The sequence below is a fragment of the Larimichthys crocea genome, chromosome X (genome assembly GCF_000972845.2).
Source record: "Larimichthys crocea isolate SSNF chromosome X, L_crocea_2.0, whole genome shotgun sequence".
In the NCBI taxonomy this organism is placed as follows: Eukaryota; Metazoa; Chordata; class Actinopteri; family Sciaenidae; genus Larimichthys; species Larimichthys crocea.
Window position 1 is genome coordinate 10301948 of NC_040020.1, and position 24689 is coordinate 10326636.

A 24689-nucleotide genomic window follows, 5' to 3' on the forward strand; every position below is an offset into this window, starting at 1 on the left:
GTCTCTCTTTGTCCTTTGTATGAATGTTTGAATAAAGATTTTTTTTTCTTCTTCTTCTCACCCCCCCCCAACCAGGAGCTGTCAGCAGCCGGGACACCAAGCCATTTAATCTTCCTATATGACAGGAGGAGGTGAGGTCTGTCCTCCTGGTAACCGACATACACACAGGGGGAGAGAGAGAGAGACGCACACGCACACACACGGCGACCCAACACCGCCTCTACTGCCTCTCCCGTTACAGCTCAACGATCGAGTTACGCGGCCGGGGAAAAATGTTGCAGTAGAGAGGAAGAGAGAGAGAGGGAGAGAGAGAGAGAGAGACTGAGCATCGCTTGAGACCGGCAGCAGTCCCAAGCAGCGCAGGTGAGAGGGAAAAAAAAGCCAGGGGAGGAGGAGGAGGAGGAGGAGGCGCATGTGGAGGAGAGAGAGAGAGAGAGAGAGAGAGAGAGAGAGAGAGAGAGAGAATGCGGGACTCTTGGAAAAAGACGCATCTACACTCGGTCCATCACCGAGACATCCATCCCGAACACAGGCTTGTACAGGAATACGCTAAACTGATGATGGTATTGGGATCTCCCTGCTCAGCCCACCAAGAGAGGTTCTGATTTTTTATGCTTCATGAGAGAGGAAGAAAGAAAAAACACATGACATATACATATTCTGAGAAACTCGCTCTGAAACGCACTCCTGTCTCCTCATAACTTGAAGGAAAGGAAGGAATCCGACGATTTGGCACGTTGCTCCACTGCGGGGAGAAAGCTGGATCTGAGGTAAGAAAAGATCCAGCAGCAGCATCACAAAGACTTTTCTTTTCCTCCAAACTGATTTTTTTTTTTATTCCTCTTTGAGGAGGGGATGTGAGTTGATTCTGCTCGGTATCCGGAGAGCCGAGCTGTGAGTGTGTGTGTGTGTGTGTGTTTTCTCTCCCCCCCTTTTGTGCGGTGCTGCATTGCAGTTTCTAACTGTGAAAAAGGAAAAGCTGCTGTCCCAAATGTGACTGGAATAAAATAAAGAACTTACAAACGGCGTTATGAACTGATACGCGTACCGGGGGAGGGAAAGAAAGGAAGAGTGAAGTGGATTAATCAAAGACTGATGAATTAGTTTTTTTACGCAGCGGGATGGATTTTTTCATATCTTTGTGGCACGAACAGCCCGGCAAGACAACGCAATTATTCTTCTTATTATAGAAGTTGGTCCAAAAAGAACTAGTGAGCGGAGGAGGAGGATAAAAGAAAGGAGCCTGCGACCAGCTCAAGTCAACTACAGTGAAGAAGAGTGCGGAAGGTTTCCCCCGGACCTCAGGCAGGCGGTCCGCAGAGAGCGATAGCGACCAGGTAAGAAGGGATAAATCAAACACCCACGCTGCGAGGCGCACCGCGCCACGACGCACCGATTAGGAAGAGGCAGCTCCGAGGCAGACAGAGCGGGAAGGAGAGAGAGGCGAGAGGAAAGGAAAGGAGCCATGCAGAGGCTTGGTGCAGTGCACTCCTCCGCGGCGCAGGCTCTCAGCCTCGTGGTCTTAGTGCTGCAGCTGCTGACTCAGCTACCGGGTGCCGACTCAGCTCTCCGGTACCGGGTGGCGGAGGAGGGCCCACCTGACGTCAAGATTGGCAACGTGGCCGCAGACTTGGGTCTCACGGCGGGTACGGGCAGCGGGGATGTCACCTTCGCCTTGGAGAGCGGCTCAGAGTTCTTCAAGATTGACAATGTGACAGGTGAGCTGACGACAGGCCCGCGGCGCATCGACAGAGAGAAGCTCCCACAGTGCCAGATGATCTTTGATGAGAATGAGTGTTTCTTGGACTTTGAGGTGTCAGTGATAGGGCCGCTGCAGAGTTGGGTGGACCTGTTTGAAGGCCGCGTGGTCATAACAGACATCAATGACAACACACCTTCCTTCCCCTCACCTGTGCTCCAGCTCTCAGTTGAGGAGAATCGCCCAATAGGAACCCTTTACCTGCTGCCCACAGCCACTGACAGGGATTTTGGACGGAATGGCATTGACCGGTACGAGCTGATCCAGGATGGTGGAGCTGGGTCAAGTTCAACAAGACGCACAGCAGGAGGAAACCCCATTACTAGAGTAGATGGACTTGGGGACCGGAGGGGTAGAACTGGAGATAATGGAGGAGGAGCCAGGAGCACTGTGTTTGAACTACAAGTTGCAGATATACCAGATGGTGAAAAGCAACCACAGCTCATTGTGAAAGGTACATTGGATCGTGAGCAAAAAGACTCCTACGAGCTCGTCCTCAGGGTTCGAGATGGAGGGAACCCACCACGATCCTCTCAAGCACTGCTACGTGTTTCCATCACTGATGTGAATGACAACAGCCCACAGTTCGAGAGGTCCACCTATGAGGCCGAAATGGCAGAAAATGCTCCTCCGGGAACACCTGTCCTCCAGGTCAGAGCTTCTGACCGTGACATTGGAGTTAACGGGCAGGTGGAGTACGTCTTTGGAGCTGCCACCGAATCCGTCAGGCGACTCCTTCGGCTGGACGAGGCAACTGGTTGGCTGAGTGTTCTTCACAGGATTGACAGGGAAGAAGTGGCTCAACTGAGGTTCACAGTAATGGCCCGAGACCGAGGTCAGCCACCCCGCACCGACCGCACCACCGTGATTTTGGCTGTGCGGGATGAAAACGACAACGTCCCAGTCGTAGAGATCCGAAAGATCGGACGGATCCCCGTTCGAGATGGAGCAGCATTGGTTCCAGAGAATGTCCTGGTGGACACACCTGTAGCTCTGGTGCAGGTGTCAGATCGAGACCAGGGAGAGAACGGGGCTGTGACGTGCACCGTTGTGGGAGACGTCCCATTCACATTGAAGCCAGCTGGTGAAACAGCACTCCCACCTCTACCTGCAGATGAAGCCTTTGACAGGTAAGTCAAACCAAAGGTAACCCCACAAAGTAAGTCATAGAAATCCTCACTCATCACAAAGGAAGGAACTAACTCCTTCTTCTTAATAAGTAGTTCCTAAATAAAGGACTATAATAAGTAGCTTTTAAACAGACTTCTAGATACTGTAATGAACCAGTATCTAGTAATAAGTCCCTGTCATTTGGGGAGGGTGATGCACTACTTTTCTTGAGGGAACATGAAAATGGTAAGCAGCGGTAAGGTAATCATGAAATAATAATGCACTTGAAATAATAGCTCAGTGTGAGGCATCACTTTACCTAAGGGGAAAGAAAACATTAACTAAAATATGCATAATCAGAAAATATTGTTTTGATATAGCTCATATAAAGTTACCAGGAACAATTTATTCAATTTCGACGCTCATTTAAAAGTGGTTATCGTTCATTAAGACCGATCGATTTATGAACATATTCTCAAGTATCTTACTTTTACTGTTATCAGAGTTTCATCCATTTGAATTCAGTTATCGAGTGTTATTAAAGGTATGATTTGACATCCTTCATAGACAGAGTATGTTTGTCTTTTTCATCAGGGGCTGGTACTGCTTGTAGCCAATATGTTTCTTATCTTGACAGCTACACATTCAGCATGCAGTTCCTATAAATCTTACCCACACTCCAGCCTTGGGTTGTATTGCAACAGTTTACATTTTCCACAGAGAATTCAGGGAGGTGTTGTTGCATACAGATTCATTAAAGCTCGGTTCAAGTAGTGCCACTCATTCACTAAAGGCTACAGAGTTGTCAGAATGCCATACAATCTGTAAACTTTGAGCATAAAGTCAAGGGTTTTAGACATTTTTGTGATATTATTACAGCGGTGCAGGCTGTAAATGTCAATGCTCTTCAAGTCAATTGTACAGATATTTCCTGAAGCTATTGAATGGGAGGGAGTGTGGGAAATAGAAAATGCCATCTTAGGATATTAATGCTACTGCTTATGACACCCGTACAATAAGGCTGGGTGTTGTATTGACTGTCGGGCTGTTGTTGACTAGAGCAGTTCTGAGTCAAAGTAATAATTATGTGGTCTTCAGCCAGTCGATTAGTTGGTTTAATTAAAAGAATCAGTCACAGTTTCTGCGGTATTATTGTCTCTCTGCAGATGACTGCAGTTGTGCAGAAAGATCTCTTGGGCGTTAAAGACCACAGCAGATGATTAGTTGATTAATCAAGTAGTCAGGTGTCAGGTACTCTGACATGAATCTATCAGTTTAGACATTTTTAAAGCAAAAAACTCCAAAGATTCTCTGCTGAAAGCTTTTCAAATGTGAGGATTTGCTGCTTTTCTTTGTCTCAAATCATTGTAATCTTCACGTCTTTGGCATGATCTGTTCAGACACAAGACATTTGACAGTGTCACCTCAGGCTTTTTAGCATATAATAGAACATTTCTTATAAAGAAAACATCACAATGACAACTGACAAAATAATTTTTAGCCAACCAACATCTCGGTAACTGATAATCGACTAGGAGAGAACAGCACTAGCACTTTGATTGACTACTTTGTGGGCAAGATTACATTTCCATTTAAAGTAGCACCTATATTTATAATATTTCTTTTCTTATTATTTTCACAGGAATAAGAAAAAATACTTCTTACATACTTCTGCCTTGCTGGACTATGAGACCACCAAAGAGTACAGTGTTACTATTGTGGCAGTAGATTCTGGCAGCCCCAGTCTGTCCAGCAACAGCTCCCTGATGGTGCGAGTCGTAGATATCAATGACCATGCTCCAACCTTTGCCCAGAGCGTCGTGGAGGTCCACTTTGCCGAGAACAACTCACCTGGTGAAAGGGTGGTCACTGTTGTAGCCACAGATGCAGACAGTGGCAAGAATGCAGAGATTGCATACACCCTGGATCCAGCTGGTAATGGGCCGTTTTACATAGACGCAGATAATGGAGATATCCGTGCCACCGGTGTTCTGGACCGTGAGCAGCGAGAGAGGTATGAACTCCGGGTTATTGCCAAGGACAAGGGCACCCCATCTCTGCAAGGCTCTGCCACTGTTGTCGTTCAGGTGACCGACCGCAATGACAACGCTCCAAAGTTTGTCCAGGAAATCTTTACTTTCTACGTGAAAGAGAACCTGCTTGCCAACAGCCCAGTTGGCATGGTCACTGTGACCGACGCCGATGAAGGCGAGAATGCAGAACTTAGCCTGTTCGTAGAGATGGATGGAGTTGATGAGAAGAAGGCGGGAGAGAAGGCAGAAGGGGAAGATGGTGAGAAGGAGCAAGAAGAGGTGTTTTCCATTGAGAACAACACAGGAACTATCTTCTCTTCGGCATCGTTTGACCGTGAAAAGCTTTCCACCTACACCTTCCGCGTCCGGGCAGTGGATGGAGGAGAGCCACGCAAAACTGCCACCGCCACTGTCTCACTCTTTGTGACAGATGAAAACGACAACGCCCCCTCAATCACCTCTCCAGCCAATGAGTCCTACACTCTCCTTCCACCTGCCAGCAGCGCCCGCACCATTGTCAGGACTGTGACAGCCATAGATTCAGACACCGGCCCGAATGCAGACCTTCGCTATGCTCTTGTGGGGGGAAATCCCTTCAGACTGTTTGAGATTGGCCACACCAACGGAGTCATCACTCTGGCAGAACCTCTGGAGCGGCGCCACAGAGGTCTTCATCGCTTGGTGGTCCGGGTCAATGACAGCGGCGCCCCCTCTCTCTGTGCCACTGCCCTGGTTCATGTCTTCATCAATGAGAGCTTGGCCAACGCAACCCTAGTGGATGCACAGGTAATGTTGAAAGACATGTATATGCACATGCTATCCTATTGTTCTCTGTTATGCCACAGAGTCAGTGATGATAACCAATAATGACAGTGAGCATACAGCCCTTAGATCCATTCACATAATGGCCACTCTGACAAGACGGAGCAGGGTGTTAATGGCAACTGATTGTAGCTTTTTAAACTAAACCGGTCTGACCATTATATTCATGATAGAATGAGATAAATGCACAGTTTCTTCAGTCTGCATGATGATGCAATTTCTTTCCCACTTTTGAGGAAATAATTGTGTCTATATTTGTCCCAGATAAAGAACCCCGTTTCTCATTTGAGGGCTATCGGCAATACCAGCTTCTTTGTAGTTTGGATATTCTTTGTCCAGCAATACGTTCTTATAATGACTCTGTGGTTAAAATAACTGTTATTACTGAAGTGGTTCTTCTTTTATGGGACATTGAACTCAAGAGCTTAGAGCATTAGGTGTGTGTGTGTGTGAGAGAGAGAGAGAGAAAGGGTGGGAGAGGGACAGAGAGAGAGAGAGAGAGCATTAGGGGTGAGTGTGTTGGAGAGGCAGAGAAAGAGCGAGACGGGCCTGTCCCAGTTTTGGCCTTGTAATACAGAGTAGGTTGAAGTATGTTCATTTGAATAGAAGTTGTACTTTAGCAGTGTCTCTTCACTATAGGCCTGAATATTGATGAGGTTCAGGGGTTTTCATTGTGTCACGCAGTGCATTCTGAGCAGAACAGAAGCGGTCAGACTTGGAGGAAAGTAACTCCATGGACTATAAACTCTACAGTAATGAATAATGTTTATGAGGGGGGGACTGGAGTGAATGTGTGAGCACTAATATAGCTGCTATTATTGAATGAAACTGTGTGGTCTTCTGGAACCAAGAACTTTACAGCAAGATCCATACTGGGGTGAAGAAGTAATTGACTACAGTCGGAGACATTACTGGGATACCAGAAATAACTACAACAGCATGGGTTCACATTCAGATTACGCTTTGCTGGTGGAAATCTTTCCCTCTTCGCTGCCCTCGTGGTGTTAATCAAACGAACTTCCCATTATGCTTTAAAAAATGTTCAACAAAGCTATAAATGCTGGCAGGTAATAATTACTAAAACTTCGTCTCTGGTGTGTGGGCAAAGTAATTTGTATTGACTAATAATTAAATCGGCTCAGTGGCCTTGCGGTTACAGTGTTGGTTCTCAGGCTAACAGCTTGTGGTTTTTAACCCTCCCCTTGAAACTTGTTCTCATATTTTCTCTGAGGAAAAGGTCTTCAACTGTCAAGTCCGTGCATGCTAATGTGACGTAAACAGCATAACCCTAAATTACACATTTATGAGGAAGAGAAGAACATACAGATACAGATAAGAGGCACAAACCTCCAAAATTGTGCCGGAGCATTGATATTGTTTGTGTCCCTCAAAACACTATGCCATCCTTGAATACACTGCAAATCTCTTTTGTAGCAAAACACACAAAAAAAGATGTTTTTGTAGCTCTCTCTCTGTCTCTTAAAAATGAACCAAGGTTTCTGCTCTCCAAGGACACACCTTACAATACAGATGTTTGGAGCAAGTACTGCAAACTAACACGTGGTCCTGCTTTGGTCCTGCTTGAGTATTTCAATTTGTGTCAAACAGGGAATAAAATAGAGTTACTCTGGGAATGTGTAAGGTTTCCAAGTACGTAGATCATGTAAACTGTAGCTCAAACTCATTTTCAATAATGTTGCTTTAACTATCCTAGGCAGTCGCATAGCAACCACAGTAACACTGTGCTTTGCGTGCCCTTTGAGCTCTCAGTATCCTTGTTTTGTACGACACTTAAAAGCCTTTTTTTACTTTAGCAGAAGAAAAACAAGTTGGAATGTGAATTTTGACTGGCAAAAATGGCACTTCTTCAACAGGAGGTGCAGTATTTAAGCTCCAGAACACCTCCTGAATGTAACGCTGTCACTTAAGAGTAGAATGAAAAGTACAAATTGAACAATCAAGGAGGTGAGGATTAGAACAGAACAGTTGGTAAGCGGCGGAACAATGGTGTTGACAGGTTGAATTAACTGCAGTGTGCCTAAATGACCGGGGCCATTGAACGTAACAATAGGGTGTAATATGTCCAAGCTGGTACAAAAAGCCGTCTTTGATTACAATATGCATAGTTTAGTTTGATTGTAGGCAGGAACTTGGCAGAGTAATTGAGTAGAAGTCATTGAAGAGAGAATACCTCCATCTCATAATGAAGTCAAACCGAGTGGTGGATGCATGCCAGATTCAATTAGGGAAGGAAAACGGCTGCTACTGCTGCAGCACCGCGGCAGAAAATGACTCCAGTCTTTTCTATCCAACAGTACTGGGTGAACCACATGTTGGGTAATTAGCTACAATATGATGCTGCAGAGTTTGAGTGAGAGGAAGAAGGAATTAGAAGGAGTTGTGAGATTTTAGATGGCGTCATTCGGAGAACTTTAAAGTACTATGTACATCAAAAGTACATTGTACTCTGGATCTGATTCACAGACTTTTAGTGATAGTATTTTCACATTCTCACAGTTTCATCTTAGATCAAGAGTATCTTCTTATCTTGAAATGTGGGATATTTCTTTTATTAATCTAATTAACAGTTACCAAACTGCACCTCTCTGCTCTTAATGCGGAGCCGTGAAACGCATTGAGCTACTACTGAGAACAGGCACTTTCTGAGCTTGGGTCAATAGTGTGGTCGGGGCAGAACTCTTTGTCTTGGTTGCAGCATTGGCATCTCTGCAGTGACATGCAGATAACAGATTCCTTGGAGAGTGGAGCAGATAGATGGTGGTGTTAAGCCCAGCCGGAACAAAGCTCATGCAGCAGAATGGAAGATTCCACTGGGAGTTTGGGATGCGTCAGAGGGATGCACTCAAATGCGGTAGAGCTGTGCTTTATCCCGCTGAACACTTAACCGTCCTGTGCATGCCTATACACACGTAACGTATAGGCGCATGCACTTGGGTGTCTATACATAGCTTGCACTCAGCGGGGTATCTCTTCTTCTCACACACACACACACACACACAAGTGCTGGCGTACTTGTCACATGTACACGTATACGACACTGCATCGCTATTTTCTTTCCTCGTTTCGCACGCACAATACAGCAGACAGTGCAGGGATGCGCTAAGCCAGAGACACGCACAGCAGAATGTGAATGGAAAAGGAATACTGCAGGCAAGAGAAGAACAATGGGGCTGAAGGGAGAGCGGAGCCTGGCGGAGAGGCCCCTCTGCAGTGGAAAGCACAATAATGGAATAGAACCAACACAACTCGCTCAAAAACAATGAAACTTAACCCAGAGATAGATGGTGATGAAACAATGAAATATAATACAGTCCCGTGCTTCGCTCGGGGGGGCGACGAGAAGTGAATAATGTGTCTCTCTATATGAGTAAGCCTAATATGCCTTGGATAATGTAATAAGCAAGGTACACAGTGCAGCTGTCTGTGCAGCACTCTCTGCAGTATTACCAATACTCCAGGTTATACTGTAGTTATTTTATTTGGTTATTGCAAACCACGGGGGCTCAAATTGAACTCCTCTTTTTCACCTTCACTCTCTATCTGTCTCCCGTTCATTCCTGCAAGCCTTATTACCCACCATTCTTAAAGCGGCGGGGATTACATGAGTATATAATTTTCAGCCTTGACAGTCCAAAGGAATTGTCACACGAGCTCCGAGATGAGGTGTCAAGGCTGCTGAATGAGTTTTCTCGCTAACGGACAGCTTACACTCTGTGTGGGCTTGTGTAGGTGCATGCATAGATTACACCGTCTGTCTGGGTGTTTCATTATTTTGCTGTCGTGTCTCTGCTTAATGATTCTTCGAAACATAGTTGCTATGTATTGATTAGAAAATATTCTGATTCATGAGCCTGCCACACGTTTACCAGCCGAGGCTGTGAACGCCACACAGCCTTGTTGCCTCCATAACCAGTAATGACTGTTTCTGCATAACCCACTTTTCTTGTAATGATCCTTTTATTAGTGTACAAGCTCGGAGCATGTGCGTGCAACTGCCCTCCCTGTATATATATATATATACGATCACAGAGGAACATTACCGCAGTGTAAAATATATTGATCAAAGTGGATTAACACGGATTTTCCTTTGCAAACAATAATTTTGAACAGAACAACAGATCCAGCTCACATGTTTACAGTCGCCTTCTATCTGTCTGTTCGTCCAATTCCCTGTGCAAAAAAACAAAAATTGTGATTGCAAATCCTTAACAAATCCACGCCTACGCTATCATTTACAATGGGGACATTGTTCATTGATGAGACAGTAGATGTGTTTGTGTTCTGGGGGGACGTAGTCAGAGCTTGTCTCTTACCATTATTGCACATTTATTGACTGTTTCTCCAGCTTTCCCTCTCTTCTAGCTGTCCCCCTCATTGTGTAAAGTTCCCTTTCATTCTTTTAATGAGCTCTAAAACAGTCTGATCCCATGCATTTCCTGTACCAGATCGCAAAAGTGGAGACATTACAAGCGCAACTTGAAATGCTGCAACTGGGAACCAAGAGCAATTATATATTTAGCAACACTCTATGTGTCTGGGAATAATGGAGACGCTCCCCCACTAAAACGCAGTGATGAGTTTAATTAAGTTGAAGATGCTGTTTGATGTTTCTCAGTAGCTCACACCCACTGTCATCTTTTACAGTCGGTGTTTGGGACTTTCTTCTCACTGATGGTTTGCCTCTTTCTGTCGTTCTGCATCTTCTCTCTCTCTCTCTCTTTTGTTCTTCTTCACTCTCCCTCTCGCTCCAGGTGGCCCGAAGCCTGATGGCTCCTCTTTCGTTGGACATCGCCGGGGATCCAGACAGCGAGCGTGCATTGGGGAAACAACGCCTCAGTGTAGCTATCGGTGTCCTGGCGGGAGCCGCAGCTGTTATCTTGGTTATCCTCCTTGTTGTCACGGCTCGACAGTGCGGCGCTCAAGGCAAGAACGGTTACGAGGCCGGTAAGAAGGAGCCAGAGGAGGACTTCTTCAGTCCTCCGGGGGCTCAGCCACAGGCCGGCCGCGGCAGGGGGTCAGACCGTGGACGCAAACCTCGGCGAGACAAACGCAACGGAAGTGGCGGCAGTGCAGTTGCAGGAGGAGGAAAGTCGGACAGGTCACTCTACAGTGGCATCGTCACAGTCAATGGGCTGCGTCGCCACGCCAACGACGACGATGAGGAGGATTTGAGCAGCGCCAGCGAGCGCCTGGCGGCCCGCTACTGTGTCGTGGACGGTGACCCCGGCAGCCCTCGGATGGGCGGCGGCAGGAGACACCAGTCGAGCCCAGATCTGGCCAGGCACTACAAATCCAGCTCACCTCTCCCCGCGGTGAATCTGCAGCCTCACTCCCCCCCAGCTGAGGGAAAGAAGCACCAGGCGGTCCAGGATCTGCCTCCCTCCAACACCTTTGTGGGCAGCGGGGGTTGTGTGGGGAGTGCCGGCTCCAGCAGCAGCAGTAGTGGGGGCAGTGGCAACGCTGATGCCATGTCCCTGGGGTCTGACCAGTGCTCAGAATATGGCTGCCAGACTGGGAACAAGTACAGCAAACAGGTAGGAGCTTTGGGAATAGGCTGGGATCACATAGACTCTCTGGATCTTTAGTTTTGGTCCTCTGTGTCCTCTCTTTGTGTAATTCTATCTTAAATATCTCAGTCAGCTCTTTCTCACTCTTTTGTCCGCTCTCTGGCTCCAGATATCTGTCTCCTCCTTCTACTCCTGGCTGGCTTGATCTCTTATTATACACACACACACACACACACACACGCTGACACACTGTACCGCGCACCCCGTCGCTAATGTCTAAACACCTTTTTATCTCTACAAAATAGCTGTCAGTGTGTTGCACACGCGTTTGTGTGTCTGTGTCAGCGTCCTAAGCCTGTGAGCTGTGTGATGGTACCCTGCTGTCAGAGTGTGTGTGTGTGTGTGTGTGTGTGTGTGTGTGTGTGTGTGTGTGTGTGTGTGTGTGTGTGTGTGTGTGTGTGCGCGCTCCATGTCAACCGTCAGCCCTCTGTTTAGCAGAGATCTAATGCAGGGGGCATGAGTCAACCCCCCATTGTAGCCCGACAATATGTGAACGTGCCTTTGTGTGTATTATATATATATATATATATATATGCATGACTGTTTGTGTGACGATGTGTATAAACCCCTGAGGAGTTCAGTTGGAGTAAAGACGCAGAGGGAGTGGGCGAATTGTTGCATCCAACAGGGTAATTGGTCATTTTGTCTTTCTGTTTCCCTTGTCAAGCTGTTATCTTTCTTCCATTTAGCATACATGTTTATCCCGTAAACAATATCAGCTGCGTAGATAATGGATGCAATGGATTTGGTTTTTGCTCAGGAAAGTTTAAAAGCTAGAGTCCTGCTGTCAGATAAATACTGCATAGAGACGGTCACTTATGCCTCTGCCCACGCTCTTGCACGCTAAAACACACACACATCTATCAGCGTGCACACACTGACACAGCAGGGTCTCCCAAGTCCACGGGGAGTGCTCCCCGAGAGTGATGTTTGAGTGACAGCTAACCCTTCTTAAAGAGGCGGTGTCTCATTTCCTTGACGGACAGCTCCACGTTTATCCTCCCCGTGGTGAAAAAGTGCTGATGTGGTCATTAAAAAGGAGAGAGAGGAGCTTCTTAGGCTAATCAATTCATACACGGGCTTCTCTGATCCCTTTCCACACGCACACACACACACATTAGGAACACACACGCGCACGCACACACTCCAGAGGTTAATCCATTACGGAGTCAATCCTCTTAATCTGCCGTTCCCAGGGAAAGAAAATGCTTACTGGGAGAGTTTGGCGTTCATGCTTACGTGTACTCAAAACATGCCAGCACATATACGGAGACAGGACGACACACAAACTGACAGCATAATGAATTATTGATCGTATGGGGTAATTAACTCCTGCGCTGCAGTGGAGTGTACCTCCTACCCACCCTAACCCGCCCCCAAAATATCCAGCAGTCAGGGGTTTCATACACAGCTCCATGTGTGTGTGTGTGTGTGTGTGTGTCTAAGGCTGTGTGTGTTTGTGCGTGACTGCATCCGCATAGCCTACGTGTCAGATTTAGTTAACTCGAACAGTTTGGCGACATGAGCAGGTTTATGTCGGTGGGTTCCTGTCACTGCACTCGAGGGGCCGCTTATTTCATCAAGTCATATGCATTTTATACGTGAGTGCAAGTCAGAGATAGACTCGGGGAGTAATAGGTGGCGAGTATGTGCCAAATGTAGGAACTGGGACGCTGACAGAATTTGGAATAGCATTAGATCAGGAGTGGGAGAGAATTATAGGAGGTTAGGAGGGGAGGAAGATGGAGTAAACGAGATGAGGAGGAGGAAGGGGGTGGAGGAAGGAAGGAAGGGGAAGGGAGGGGGGCTTTGAATTTCAAAGCTACTTTACTGGGTCAGTGAAAACTCTAAAAACTGTTCATCTGAAGTCAGCACATCATCAGACCTACCGGGGTGCTCCAAATAGGAAAAGAACGTATGGAAATAGGCAAGTAATAAAAACCGGGCGTCATGGATGAGGAGCTAGATTGCATCGGGGAGGCAACGAGATCACGAAATAGTTCAGTCCGACGGTGTTGCACCTTTTTTTTTTTTAAATCTAAATTGCTCACCGAGGAGAAGGGCGGAGGAAGGGTATCCATATCAATGGACTTTTGAATAAATACGAAAAATGAAGAGGAGAGGAGCGTGAGGGAGCGGGATTGAGAGATAGAGGTTAGCTGAAGGGGAAGAGGGGTGTGAAAAGAAGTGTGAAAGAGAGAGAGAGAGAGGGGCAGTAATGGAGAAAAAAGGCAGGTGGAAGCCAATTAAGAGAAAGAGGAGAAAGTGGCGGGCAGAGAATCAGATATCTGGGTGTTTCTGATGCTGATGCCAACCTGACACCTGAGTTTTGCTGCAGATAACAAAATGATACGTGTTGGTTTCCTCAGTGTGACACTCTAACGATCCCCCTCGTCTCTAAGTTAACCCTCTGGGGTGCTATCAATAGCTCCTATCAATTGCTTTTGCAAATGGGGGTCGAATGCTCAGACCCCAGAGGGTTAAACCGTTTACTTCCACAAGAGAAAAAAATGGTACAAAACAATTCCTCATTTCCTTTTATCAATATTGAGACAGAGAAAGGTTAATAAGAAAAAGAAAATGCCTGAAATGCCTCCAACTCTCTCTTCACGTTGATAGGAAGCAATAATCACATTCCAGAATATTACAGATATAATACAAATGAGATTTTTACACATTTAAAATGATTTAAGTACAAGGAATTACACAATTAACTGCATTGCTGTAAATCTGAACCGTAAATACATCGTCCTGTAAACACTGTAAATATTCCTTAATAAATCAATGAACCGTGATGTTATATTAACTTAAATTATATCATGGCTGATCAGTAAATTGTGTTTAGGCTTTGTTTCAATACATAAAAAAACATTTTGTTTTAACAAAAAGTAGATAAGTAAATAAATGCAGTGTAAAATAGGCCGTGAATATGAGATTTAAAAAAAATAATGTTTGAGACCAACTTTTGGTACTTTAATACTCAGACAGATTTGGGTTGGTACCTGACAAGTATTGATGCCTGTCCTAATGCTGATGGAGAAGGTTATAGTGCATGCTTTGAAAAGTATGGAGAGAGAGAGAGAGAGAGAGAGAGAGAGAGAGAGAGAGAGGTCTGCTTTGGGTGGCAGCCAGAGAGTGAGAGTGGACTGCTGAGATGTGGGTCATCAGGATACCCGTTGGCATCAGGACACATTAATGATCACAGCAGTCACATGGCACTGCAGTCAATATGGGCAAAGTGGCCTCGTTCTACCCTCTAACCACTAACCCACACACACACGCACACACACACACACACACACACACACACACGCGCACACACACACACGTAGCACACACACTCCAACAACCACAGACCTATTCTTCCTGTCTGCCGTCCTCAGTCAACCACAACAAAGGTCCTAGTGGTTGTTTGAACTCACTGAAACATTCAGGTTTCCGTTTCCTCTGGTTTTCTCACTTCTCTTTTTATCTCGGTGTGAAACTCATCTCGCCGCCTTCTTTTCTTCTTCGCTCTCCTTTTTGACTCTCACCCTTTGCTCCTCTCTGTCGTTCTCTGCACACACACACACACACACACACACACACACACACACACCTTTCTTTAGCCGTATGCACGGTCATAAATCTAAACACCCACAGCCACTGCTACCTTTGCGTCTTCTCTGCACCGCACTGACCTCTGAGAATAAATTGACTCAGCGTTTTCACTAGTGCGACTTCTTCTTTTACTGTAGTGAGCACTTTCTCTCTCTGGATCCTGTGTGTGTGTGTGTGTGTGTGTGTGTGTGTGTGTGTGTGTATGGAGAGCAGGGGGGAGCGCGGTGCCACAAAGGCTGAATCGAACCAGACACACACACACACACACAAAGTCTAATCAATGTACAGTTTACAAGGCCAAGACTGCGGTAGAAACAGGTGGGTTGACACTTTTTGTGCATTGCAGAGTTTTGTGGCGGTCAGCGCCGGGTCGTCGTAACACGGGCTGCCACGGTGTTTGTGACACGGCAAGGACGTGGCCGTTTTTGTGTTGAGTAGGGCTCATCCGACCGGCCTTGTCCATCTAATTGGACTGTATGGACGAGCGCCGGCGGAGAGATTAGGTCTACCGGATTATAAAATTGAAAAGCAGCTTTTCATTTCGACGAAATCCTTCCAGGATTAAATATGATGAGCGTCTGTCATAGACTCACACTCATCCCATCCCGCCACGCGCACTCCGGGCTGCTCCGCATGAGCACATCCACACATACACCTCCTGTGATGACATGCAGCGTGCATTAGGGTCATAGAGGTGAAGGCACTGCCAGCTAGAAACAAACAGAAACACTCACACTTCCCACCCCCTTTTCTCTCAGTTACACACACACACTGTAACCGAACCGTGACCCCTGTCATGATGATACCACCTCACTGATGTATTTATTAAAGCCACCGCGAGTTCAAGCCGCGCAGCCGGGCCATATGCTCGCGCCGGGGGTGAGGAGGTGAGGAGGTGGGGGTAAGCGAGAGGTGAGAAGGACGAGGTAACCAAAGCGGGGGGATCGCCCGACGACCCAGACTGAAAACTGATCTACTGACCTGGAGACAAAGAGCGAGGGGAGGAGACGAAGGGGGGGGAGGAGGTGAGAGTCATGTGGGCATCGGAGAGGGAACGTGAGCCAGAGAGAGAGAGAGGTATCGATGATGAAAGAAGATGAAGAAAGGTTCAAACGTTACCGGAAAATGGAGGCACATGTGTGTTTGTGTTGGATGCTCGGGTTGTGGAGGTGGAACACGTGCTCACCCTGTAAACATTGATTTTCCGCTCGGCCAGGATCACACGGATACGTTACAAATATGCTGTGTTTAAAGGTGCAGGTCAGATCTGCTGCTGCAGACCAAAGAAAAACATTAAACGCTGGTTACGGCTTTTTAAAAAAGTTAATATTAATGATGAATGAATAATTAACCAAACAGAAGAAAAAAACTACTTTATTCTGGTAACCGCAAGTCATGCTGCACTTTGTTGTTGGCTTTGTTCGTCCTCCTCCGGTGGGCACAAAGGGCTCTCCAAAGTAATAGCTTGTAATAGACTGTGAGCATTATTAGTTAACACCGCTGCTGGACCTCATCTGTGGCACTGTAAATTATGAATGGATTTTAATCACAAAGTGTGGAAACATAAACACATTTGTGCTGCTGTGGGAACCGAGTAGTTTCGTAGGAGATGCAGGAAAATGTGACGATGGGCAGACAAAACACATCCTGGTAATTCGCCCGCGTGCGCTTTTTAATTTGACAAATTCACGTGACCGTGGAGTTTCTCATGTTCTGCAGGTTCACTTCAACAATTGTCAATTCAAGAGTTTATTCTCATTGTCCAAAGGCAACGAAATTGTGTGTAGAGCACAACACAGAGCAGTAGTTACATTTACAAAAAAAGTGCCAGTGCCCCTTAAAGTGCAAAAAAGATAAGTGACAGGATAAAGTGACATTTGTGCTTGCCCCCCCCCTCCCAGATCCCATGCATAAACAGACAGGCTCCCCATCCCCATACTGAAAATATGAATAAATAAATAAATAGCCCCAAGATCAGAATCAGAATCAGAAGTACTTTATTAATCCCCGTAGGGAAATTGTTTTTGTTTTTGTCCATAATATGAACAAGCAGTTATCCTAGCAGCCCTTGTGAATTTAACAGTCTTATTGCATTGGGGTACAGGCTGTTGTCCAGCCTTTTAGTCTGGGTCAGAATGGACCTGTATCTTCTACCTGAGGGCAGCAGTTTGAACAGATGATTGACAGGATGGTGGCAGGATTTTTTGTACTCTTCGTAGACAGCGTGTGAACAAAACTTAGCAGTGTGACAAAACAAAAAGTCCAGATCCTCCCGAATCTCAGCAGACTGACTTATCTCAGTTGTCATAGAGACAGATCAGCACTGATCACGTGACATAAGCATGGAACCCGGGTCATGTTATAACACATCTGGTCATACCTCATCATCACCAGATTAGATTTGAACACTGTCGATGTGAAAGAACACAAACACTTATTTTTTTTTCTTTTCCAACTTAGGTGTGAACTACACACTGTGTACGCTGTGAATGGGGCTGTAAGTGCTGTCATAAACCTTTTGCAATTGCACAGTAGCTATAGAAACAGACAGAGGACTACAGCTGCTATTGCTGCCCCGACAAGGTGCTTTCAGTGTTAGGCCAAAGTAGACGAGGTGTAAGCCCGAAACGTCCTCAGCTGGATGGAGATGACCTCAAAAAGTGATGGCTGAGGTGAAGGTAATCGGCGGCATGTGGCAGCGAGGTTAGTTTTAGTAGCGGAATGAAAGTCAGTGGAACATCCTCACAAATGTATTGTGTGTGTTTTTGTGTGTGCGAGTTTCCATGGTGTGAGCTCAGGACAAAGGCGGAAAGACAGAGCGAGGGGGAGAATCAGGGGGGAGTGAGATTTGCGGTGGGAGGCAGAGGGAGAGAGAGAGAAATTGTCTGTTTCCTCACACATCAAGGTCACCCAGAGCTGAAATGTGATTGGAAGTCCCCTGTCTGTCTTGGCTGTTTACCCACACAAGATAATACAGACAGGCTGTTCAGCTGATAATGTTACTGTGTTAACAACTCCTCCCTTCAGCTTTTGTTTCAAGCTCGCCGTGAAATGGCAGGAATGTGGGAATGTCATTCCCACACATCCACGCACACACGCCGACAAGCCGAGACACACACAGCAGACGCCATCAGACGTGTGATTTTAACACACGCAGACGTGCCCACTGAAACACGCTCGTGTGTGTACATAATAGCACATAATTACACACCCTCCCAGATCCTTGTGCATATACACTTTTCACCGCGAGCGAGACCGATAAGAATATGATGACACACGAGCGGGGAGAAAAGTTTTCTGACTCTTACATCAGTTTCTTCTTCCCTGTTCCCTCTGGATCGAATCACATGCACAAGCCCTGGCACACTCTTTCTTCTAGAATGGATCCACACACTCATACCCGTCGAGCCTTACAAACACTCTCTCTTACCTCCCCGACTCACACTCAAACACACACAAAGACCTACATAGCAGAGATGCTTCCTTTTTATTTGCTTCTTCGAGACTCTGCTCTGTAACCGAGCGGCTCTGCATTCAGCTCATCTGCCTTACAGCATTACCTTAATGGCTGTCTGTGGGTTGAGCAATTTTACCCAATATTGCTAAACAAAAGCGCTCTCTCCGCACTAGACAGGGATTCTAGACAGCTTAGTATAGCCCTTTGACTGGTTTTATCCACCTACACAAAAGAATCTTCAGTGCATTAAGTGGTTATTGAGTTGAGCTGAATTAAATTGACTTGAATGGATTTTGAATTGAACTGAATTGGACTCAGCCCAACTCGGCTCAATTACATAATTCAAACTGTATGGAATCGAGTCGGACTGAGCCGACTCAAACTGAATCAAACCCAAGAGATTTCAATTTGTTTACCCCCCGCCGGTGGATTTTTCCAGGTATCAGCGCAGCGAGCGAATTATTATAAGTGGACTGACATAATGTTATTAACTTCAAGGGATGGAAGTAATCTTAGTTTTAGAAGCTCAAGTTTGCAGCTGCAAACGCTGTTATGAAAGTTTCATATATTCAGGTCTGAGAATTTAAAGTTTCCGTCCGTGAGCAAGCTTAATCTTCCAAGCTGTCCACCTCTAAAGGGCTCTTGGGTGCTTGACATGAACTGGGTCATACAGACCCCGTCTTAAGGTCAAATTATTTATATCTGCCTGTATTACACAGTCTCCCTGATCCCTCTCCAAGAGCTCTGTATGAATCTATGTAATTAATCTTAAATGTGGGGATAAGCGCGCACACTTTCCGGGCAGTCTTTTATGATGTTGCACCCAGTTCAAGACGCAGAAAGTCATAAGAGAGACAAAGAAGTGTGACGATTGAGAGAAAACGCTGTGACACTATCACCTCCGGCCATGTGGACAAACATACAGAGATCGTCGGACTGATGGTTCTGGTACTGTGAGATCACCTCACAGTTGTCTCACGGTTGCAATTACTTAGGTAGTCAATTTCATTGTTGGTTTCGCAGCTCCAAACAAACTGTGATATCCCCTCCACACTCTTTGTTCTGTTAGATAGTCCAGGTATTTTTCAAGTGGGGTTGTATGAGGTACTTCACGATAGTCAGTGTCAGTTTCAACAGTAGATGGTGGTGCTCACGGTTTGAAGTGTCAGCACAAAAACGTATTTTAGCCACGTAAAAAAAAAGCCCACCAAAAATAAAAAAAATCAATATCAGTTTAAGGGTGCACTATGTTTAGAATAGCGTGACTGCTTTACCTTGACATCAGACGGCCTTTTACTTCATCGCTAACGACAGAACATCCGACTGCACCGTGCTCCGATGTTATCAGCTGATTGAGTAAGAAAGTTGCACAAGTATGTACAAGTGTGGACCTAGTTTTTGTTTTTCCGACTGTGCCGCTGCAACTCTGATCCAAACAACTGATCACAGAGGCGCGCATGGCGCAATTGGGATTATGTTTCTGTGCCTGGATCCCAGTCTGCTCCTCCAAACCGCTGTCTACTAACTATGCACGAGTACCTCGCACAACCCCACCTGGACATGGTTTATTCACCTCACAGTTTGTAAAAATTGAAGCCGTGGAACTTGTTTACATGAATTTACAAATGACTATTCGGGCAGAAACATAATGTTCAGACTTAAATGAAGGCCTACAAGCACAGATCTGAATAAACAAGAGTTTACAAGTACAAACTTCTAAAAACTAAGCTAACAAGAAGAGCACCATTATAAATGATTGACTATTGCCTGCACTGTCTGCCTCTGAACTCGGTGCTTTGTAACTCATCCAATAAAAAAGTGTCTCCTTCCAAACCTCCATCCCCAATGTCTGTCTGCCCCTCTCCACCACACACACCCACATCCTCCTCCGTCTGTCTTTCCCTCTGATTGATCTCTCTGTTCTCCCTAAGTGGTTTCATCTCTTTTCATCACCCTCCATCTGGATCCATCCTTTTTAAAAACACGTTTCTTTTAATGGGTCCAAGCTTCTTCTTTTTTTAATAACACTTAATAGTTTCTTTAAATTTTTACAAATGGCTCATAACAGCCCCTCTCCATTTTCATGTCCCTCCTTCTTTTAGACCGTAGTTTAAAAATCAGCTTTAATCTTTGCTTTTCTTCTTTTTTTTGTCCCACCGTTTGGTAAAAATTAAGCATGCTTCCAAGGAATGAGCCTAAGGTGTGAATATCTGCGCTTTGCAATATGGTTTATGCATTTTTGCTACTGGCAAATCAGAGCACATTTCTCGCTGGATATCAGCATATTAGATCTTACGTGAGTGTGAAAGACGGGCCCTGGTAGCGCTGTAGTCCAAAGCCAATGTTTTTGCCCTGGGCTAAGTGTAGCCATCTGTTTTAGAAATGTTGGTAGGACGATAGATAAATTGGAAGATCCAAATGGAGATAGAGGAAAACAAAGGAGTGGAACCAGAAAATGAGTGGAAGGAGAGAAAGGAAAATCCTGGTCAGCACCCATGGCTTAGAAAGAAAAAAAAAAAAGAGAGAGAGGATGGGGGTGATGGGGGAGGAGAAGTTGGGGGTTTATGAGAGCAGAAAGATAAAGAGAAATAAGGCGACTGGAAGAAAAGGTGGACGCTTCGGTGAGTGGTAGGGGGAGAAGCGGAGCTACAAAATGGGTTCTTAGGTATCGCCTTGGGGTGTAAAGCTGATAGAGAGAGTGTGCAGAGAACGAGGAGATGGGATGAAAAAGATAGAAATGAGGTATGTGGGTCTAGGGTTAGGAGAAGACAGGGAGGGAGAGGAGGAGGAGGGAGCTTCACTCTGCGAGTAAAGCCAGCTCAGACTCTTCGGGCTATTTTGGAGTGTGTGTGTGTGTGTGTGTGTGTGTGTGTGTGTGTGTATGTATATGTGTGTGATAGATAGAAAGCGAAGGAGAGAGAGAGAGAGAGAGGAAAGCTCTTTCTACCTGCCCTATCGAAGAAGTTACATAAATCTGAGTGGGCAGGCCTCTGCCTGCAGCGATGCTCCATATTATACCATTGACCCAAGCCTCCCTGAATGTATGTGTGTATGCGTGTTCAGATCCTTGTTCAGCCCCACTTGCTTGCTCATGTCAGAAATAGACCAGATAAGAGACGCCTACTTGTACACACACACACACACACACACACACACACACACACATACACACACAGACAGGTAGAGCTGAACTACAAGAACTAGCCGGTCAAGCCTTTAGAGAGAAATCCCCCCGGTGCCTTCAAACAGCGGCATTAAAATAGTTTGACCTGTTTGACACACACACATACTCACATGGACTACATAATCACGCTCCTTTTAAAAGTCTCCCGTGGACATTACAAACGAATAACTCCAACTGCAACCATCATCCATAATATGCCAGATAACATTTTTTTTACCCGTCTGGATACAGACACCCGCACCACAAAAACAAGATGATCTTTGATTAACTGCACTGCACTTTGAATCAATGGCGTGCCTCCTAATACGGTAATCGCAAAGGCATTACAGTAAAGCTGGTTCTTAATGGGTCAACCCTGCACAGGTACAAGTCAGATATGCATTATTTAAGAGGCTCTCTTCTCCTGTTTCACAAATACAGAGATATTACTAACAGTGCTCCTGTGCAAAAAAAAAAGAAAGAAAGAAAGGAAAGATGGGAATGAAACCGACAAAATCAAAACAACACTGTCACTGAACCTCGCTCAGATCCGTGCACACAAACTTAAACACGAGCGCACGAGCAACAACAGGAAAAAAAAAATTGCAATCAAAGTCATGCAAATCTATCTGCCAATTAGAGCTCCAAACAGGTTTCCATGGGGATGAAATGGCAACCTTTAATTGGCTGGATAAAAAAGAAACGCTCCACATCTGAGCCAACAACTTGAGATGGCTCGGAAAAATACACACATCCCTGTGTGCATGCATGCATAGTGCATACACCCAAACAAACGCAGTGTAAGTGGGGATCACTGACAATTTATGCATGGTTAGGGGAGTCACGCACAGTATCAGCGGTAAGATGAGAAGCGGGGATAGTGTGTGTTGACACAGATATGGTGTATTGTCAGTCGCGGGCGAACACACGTGCCTCATTGACCGGTCGCTCTCTTTTTAAAAGCGTGAATAAAGCTTTTGGTCGCGGTGTCGTGTTAACATGAAAGCTTTCACGGCTGTTAAAAAGGGAGCAGGCTTTGATTAGAATTAGATGTGTGAGAGCTTTTCTTAATGCCGGCCTTTGCTGACGACGGCCCTTTTTAAATCCAGCAGAGCCGTCGCGGGGAGCCTTCCATCAGAAATATGTTGAATTGACGATTTCACCTCAACACGCTCTCTGTGGGTTTTTCTTTTCTTTCTTTTTTTTCTCGTTCCTATTTCTTTTTTTAATTTTCTAAAGAGGCACAAGTCAAGCATTCTGCTTGGCCACATTTAAAGTAGATCTCAACCGCAAAGCAGCAGCGGTGTAGTTTCAAGGGCGATCAAACGCTGAATTTCAAATTATCGACTAAACTACTAATTGAATATCAAAGACGGTTGGTGTTATTTTCCATGTGCGTGACTTTTACAAAGCAGTGTTATTCTCACATGGCGTGATAATTATGAATGGTTTAATAATTCATTGCCTTACTCCCATATGGGGCTTTATGTGGAATGTGAGTCTGAGGAAAACCAATTTACAGACAGCACAGCCTAACTTGTGCAAAGTGCTCGATTCAAAGTCTGATCTTTTCAGTGCACGCAGTTAAGTCATGCAAATATCATACACGTTCGAGGTCTCGTTGTTGCCCTACCCGAAACAATATGCCTTGAAACATTTATACGTTTTAAAAAGTCATGAGATTATCTTGAAAATGGATTGTTGCAAAGCTTAAAACGAGACCGTTTGCCTCATAGCTCATGAAAGAATCAACGCTTTGGAGATGCGTGCTGCGACTCAGTGCAAGAGCTGCAGTTTAGAGCTGAAACGATGATTGGACTGGTCGATTATTGGCTTGAGAGAAACCCAATCAGCAACAATTTATGTCATTCTTAAGCAAAAGGCCTCAAAGGTAATGAACCGAATGTCTACCGTCATCTTCAGCTGCGGAATAATCAGTATTTTTAACTATGTTCTTACATTTTAAAGGCCAAATCACAGATCAATTAATCAAGAAAATGATCTGCAGACAAATCAATGATGCAAAATGGTTGATTCTTAACATGTATGACCCTGAAGTCCTGCAAGCAAAGAAATGCCCAACATGTTAATCCTTAAATCCTCATATCCTCAAATGAAACACTGTAAAGCATCATACAGGTATCCACTTATCCATTATAACTAATAAGTGCCATTACAGAATATACTTGTAGTGTTAGTATGCAACAAACAGCTGCAGAATCACTATTTTATTTTACTGCAGTAGCTCTGGAATAATTTGCATTTTTTAAACTTTTTTTTTTTAATGCCAGGAGTCGCATAATAATCAGGCCGATTCCTCAGCCAGAGGCTCGGCTTTGCGAGACTCTGCTGCTGCTGCTGCTGCTGCATATGACTTCACTGAAGTCATTCCTTTAACCTTAATGCTGAACCATAGTTTTCAATGGGGGACTTCAAGAAGCGGAGCCAATGTACGTATGTGTATGCTCCGAGTGTGGTGTGAGGTTATCGATGGGGATGGGTCGGATTCTCCTCTGATTTCTCATTAACTCTCCTCCTTCCTTCTCCTTCCGCTCAATGGCCCGGCTCTGCACTCGGTCTCTGGTGTATCGAACGGCACACATGCACACACACACGCACACACACACACATGCACACACATGCACACACACACATACGCACACTCAAATGCAAGAGGTCTGTTTGCATACCAAAAGCACACTTCATAGCTCAAAGAAAATGAAAGCTATATTAATTATACAGTCTTGCATTCGCACACGCACGCACACACACACACACACAGAAGAAGAGATAGAGTGAGTGAGAGAGGGAGAGAGGGAGGGAGGGAGCAGTTGTTTTATGTTTTTCCTCTGCGTCAAAGGAGACAGAGTGTGAGAATGATTGAGTCTCTCTGCGTCAGGGAGAGAGGGAATGAGAAATAGCGCAGAGGGAGAGAAAGAGTGCACTGTCTTCCCTCTTTAATGTGTGTGTGTGTGTGCGTCTACGTATATGTGTGTGTGTGTGTGTGTGCATGCGTGTCGTCTACCCAGTATAACGCCCCCTCTGTGTCCCCGAGTCACTCACACACACTGAGACTATTGTCAGGACGTTGGGCGAGGCGCCCCAAGACATTTCTGTGACACTGTGTCTGTCACGGGGGTGATAGGGCTGAAACGGG

The 24689-nt window shown here is 45.6% G+C and overlaps 1 protein-coding gene across 1 annotated transcript in view; it reads left to right on the forward strand.

Moving 5' to 3' along the window:
• The first annotated feature begins 1051 nt into the window (after positions 1-1051).
• The window catches only part of pcdh7a (protocadherin 7a), a 40985-nt gene continuing 17347 nt past the window's right edge, over positions 1052-24689 (forward strand). The window contains exons 1-3 of the mRNA XM_019256396.2: positions 1052-2889; positions 4512-5688; positions 10497-11279. Coding sequence (XP_019111941.1) covers positions 1466-2889; positions 4512-5688; positions 10497-11279 — 3384 coding nt within the window. The 5' untranslated portion in view covers positions 1052-1465. The remainder of the gene's footprint in view (positions 2890-4511; positions 5689-10496; positions 11280-24689) is intronic.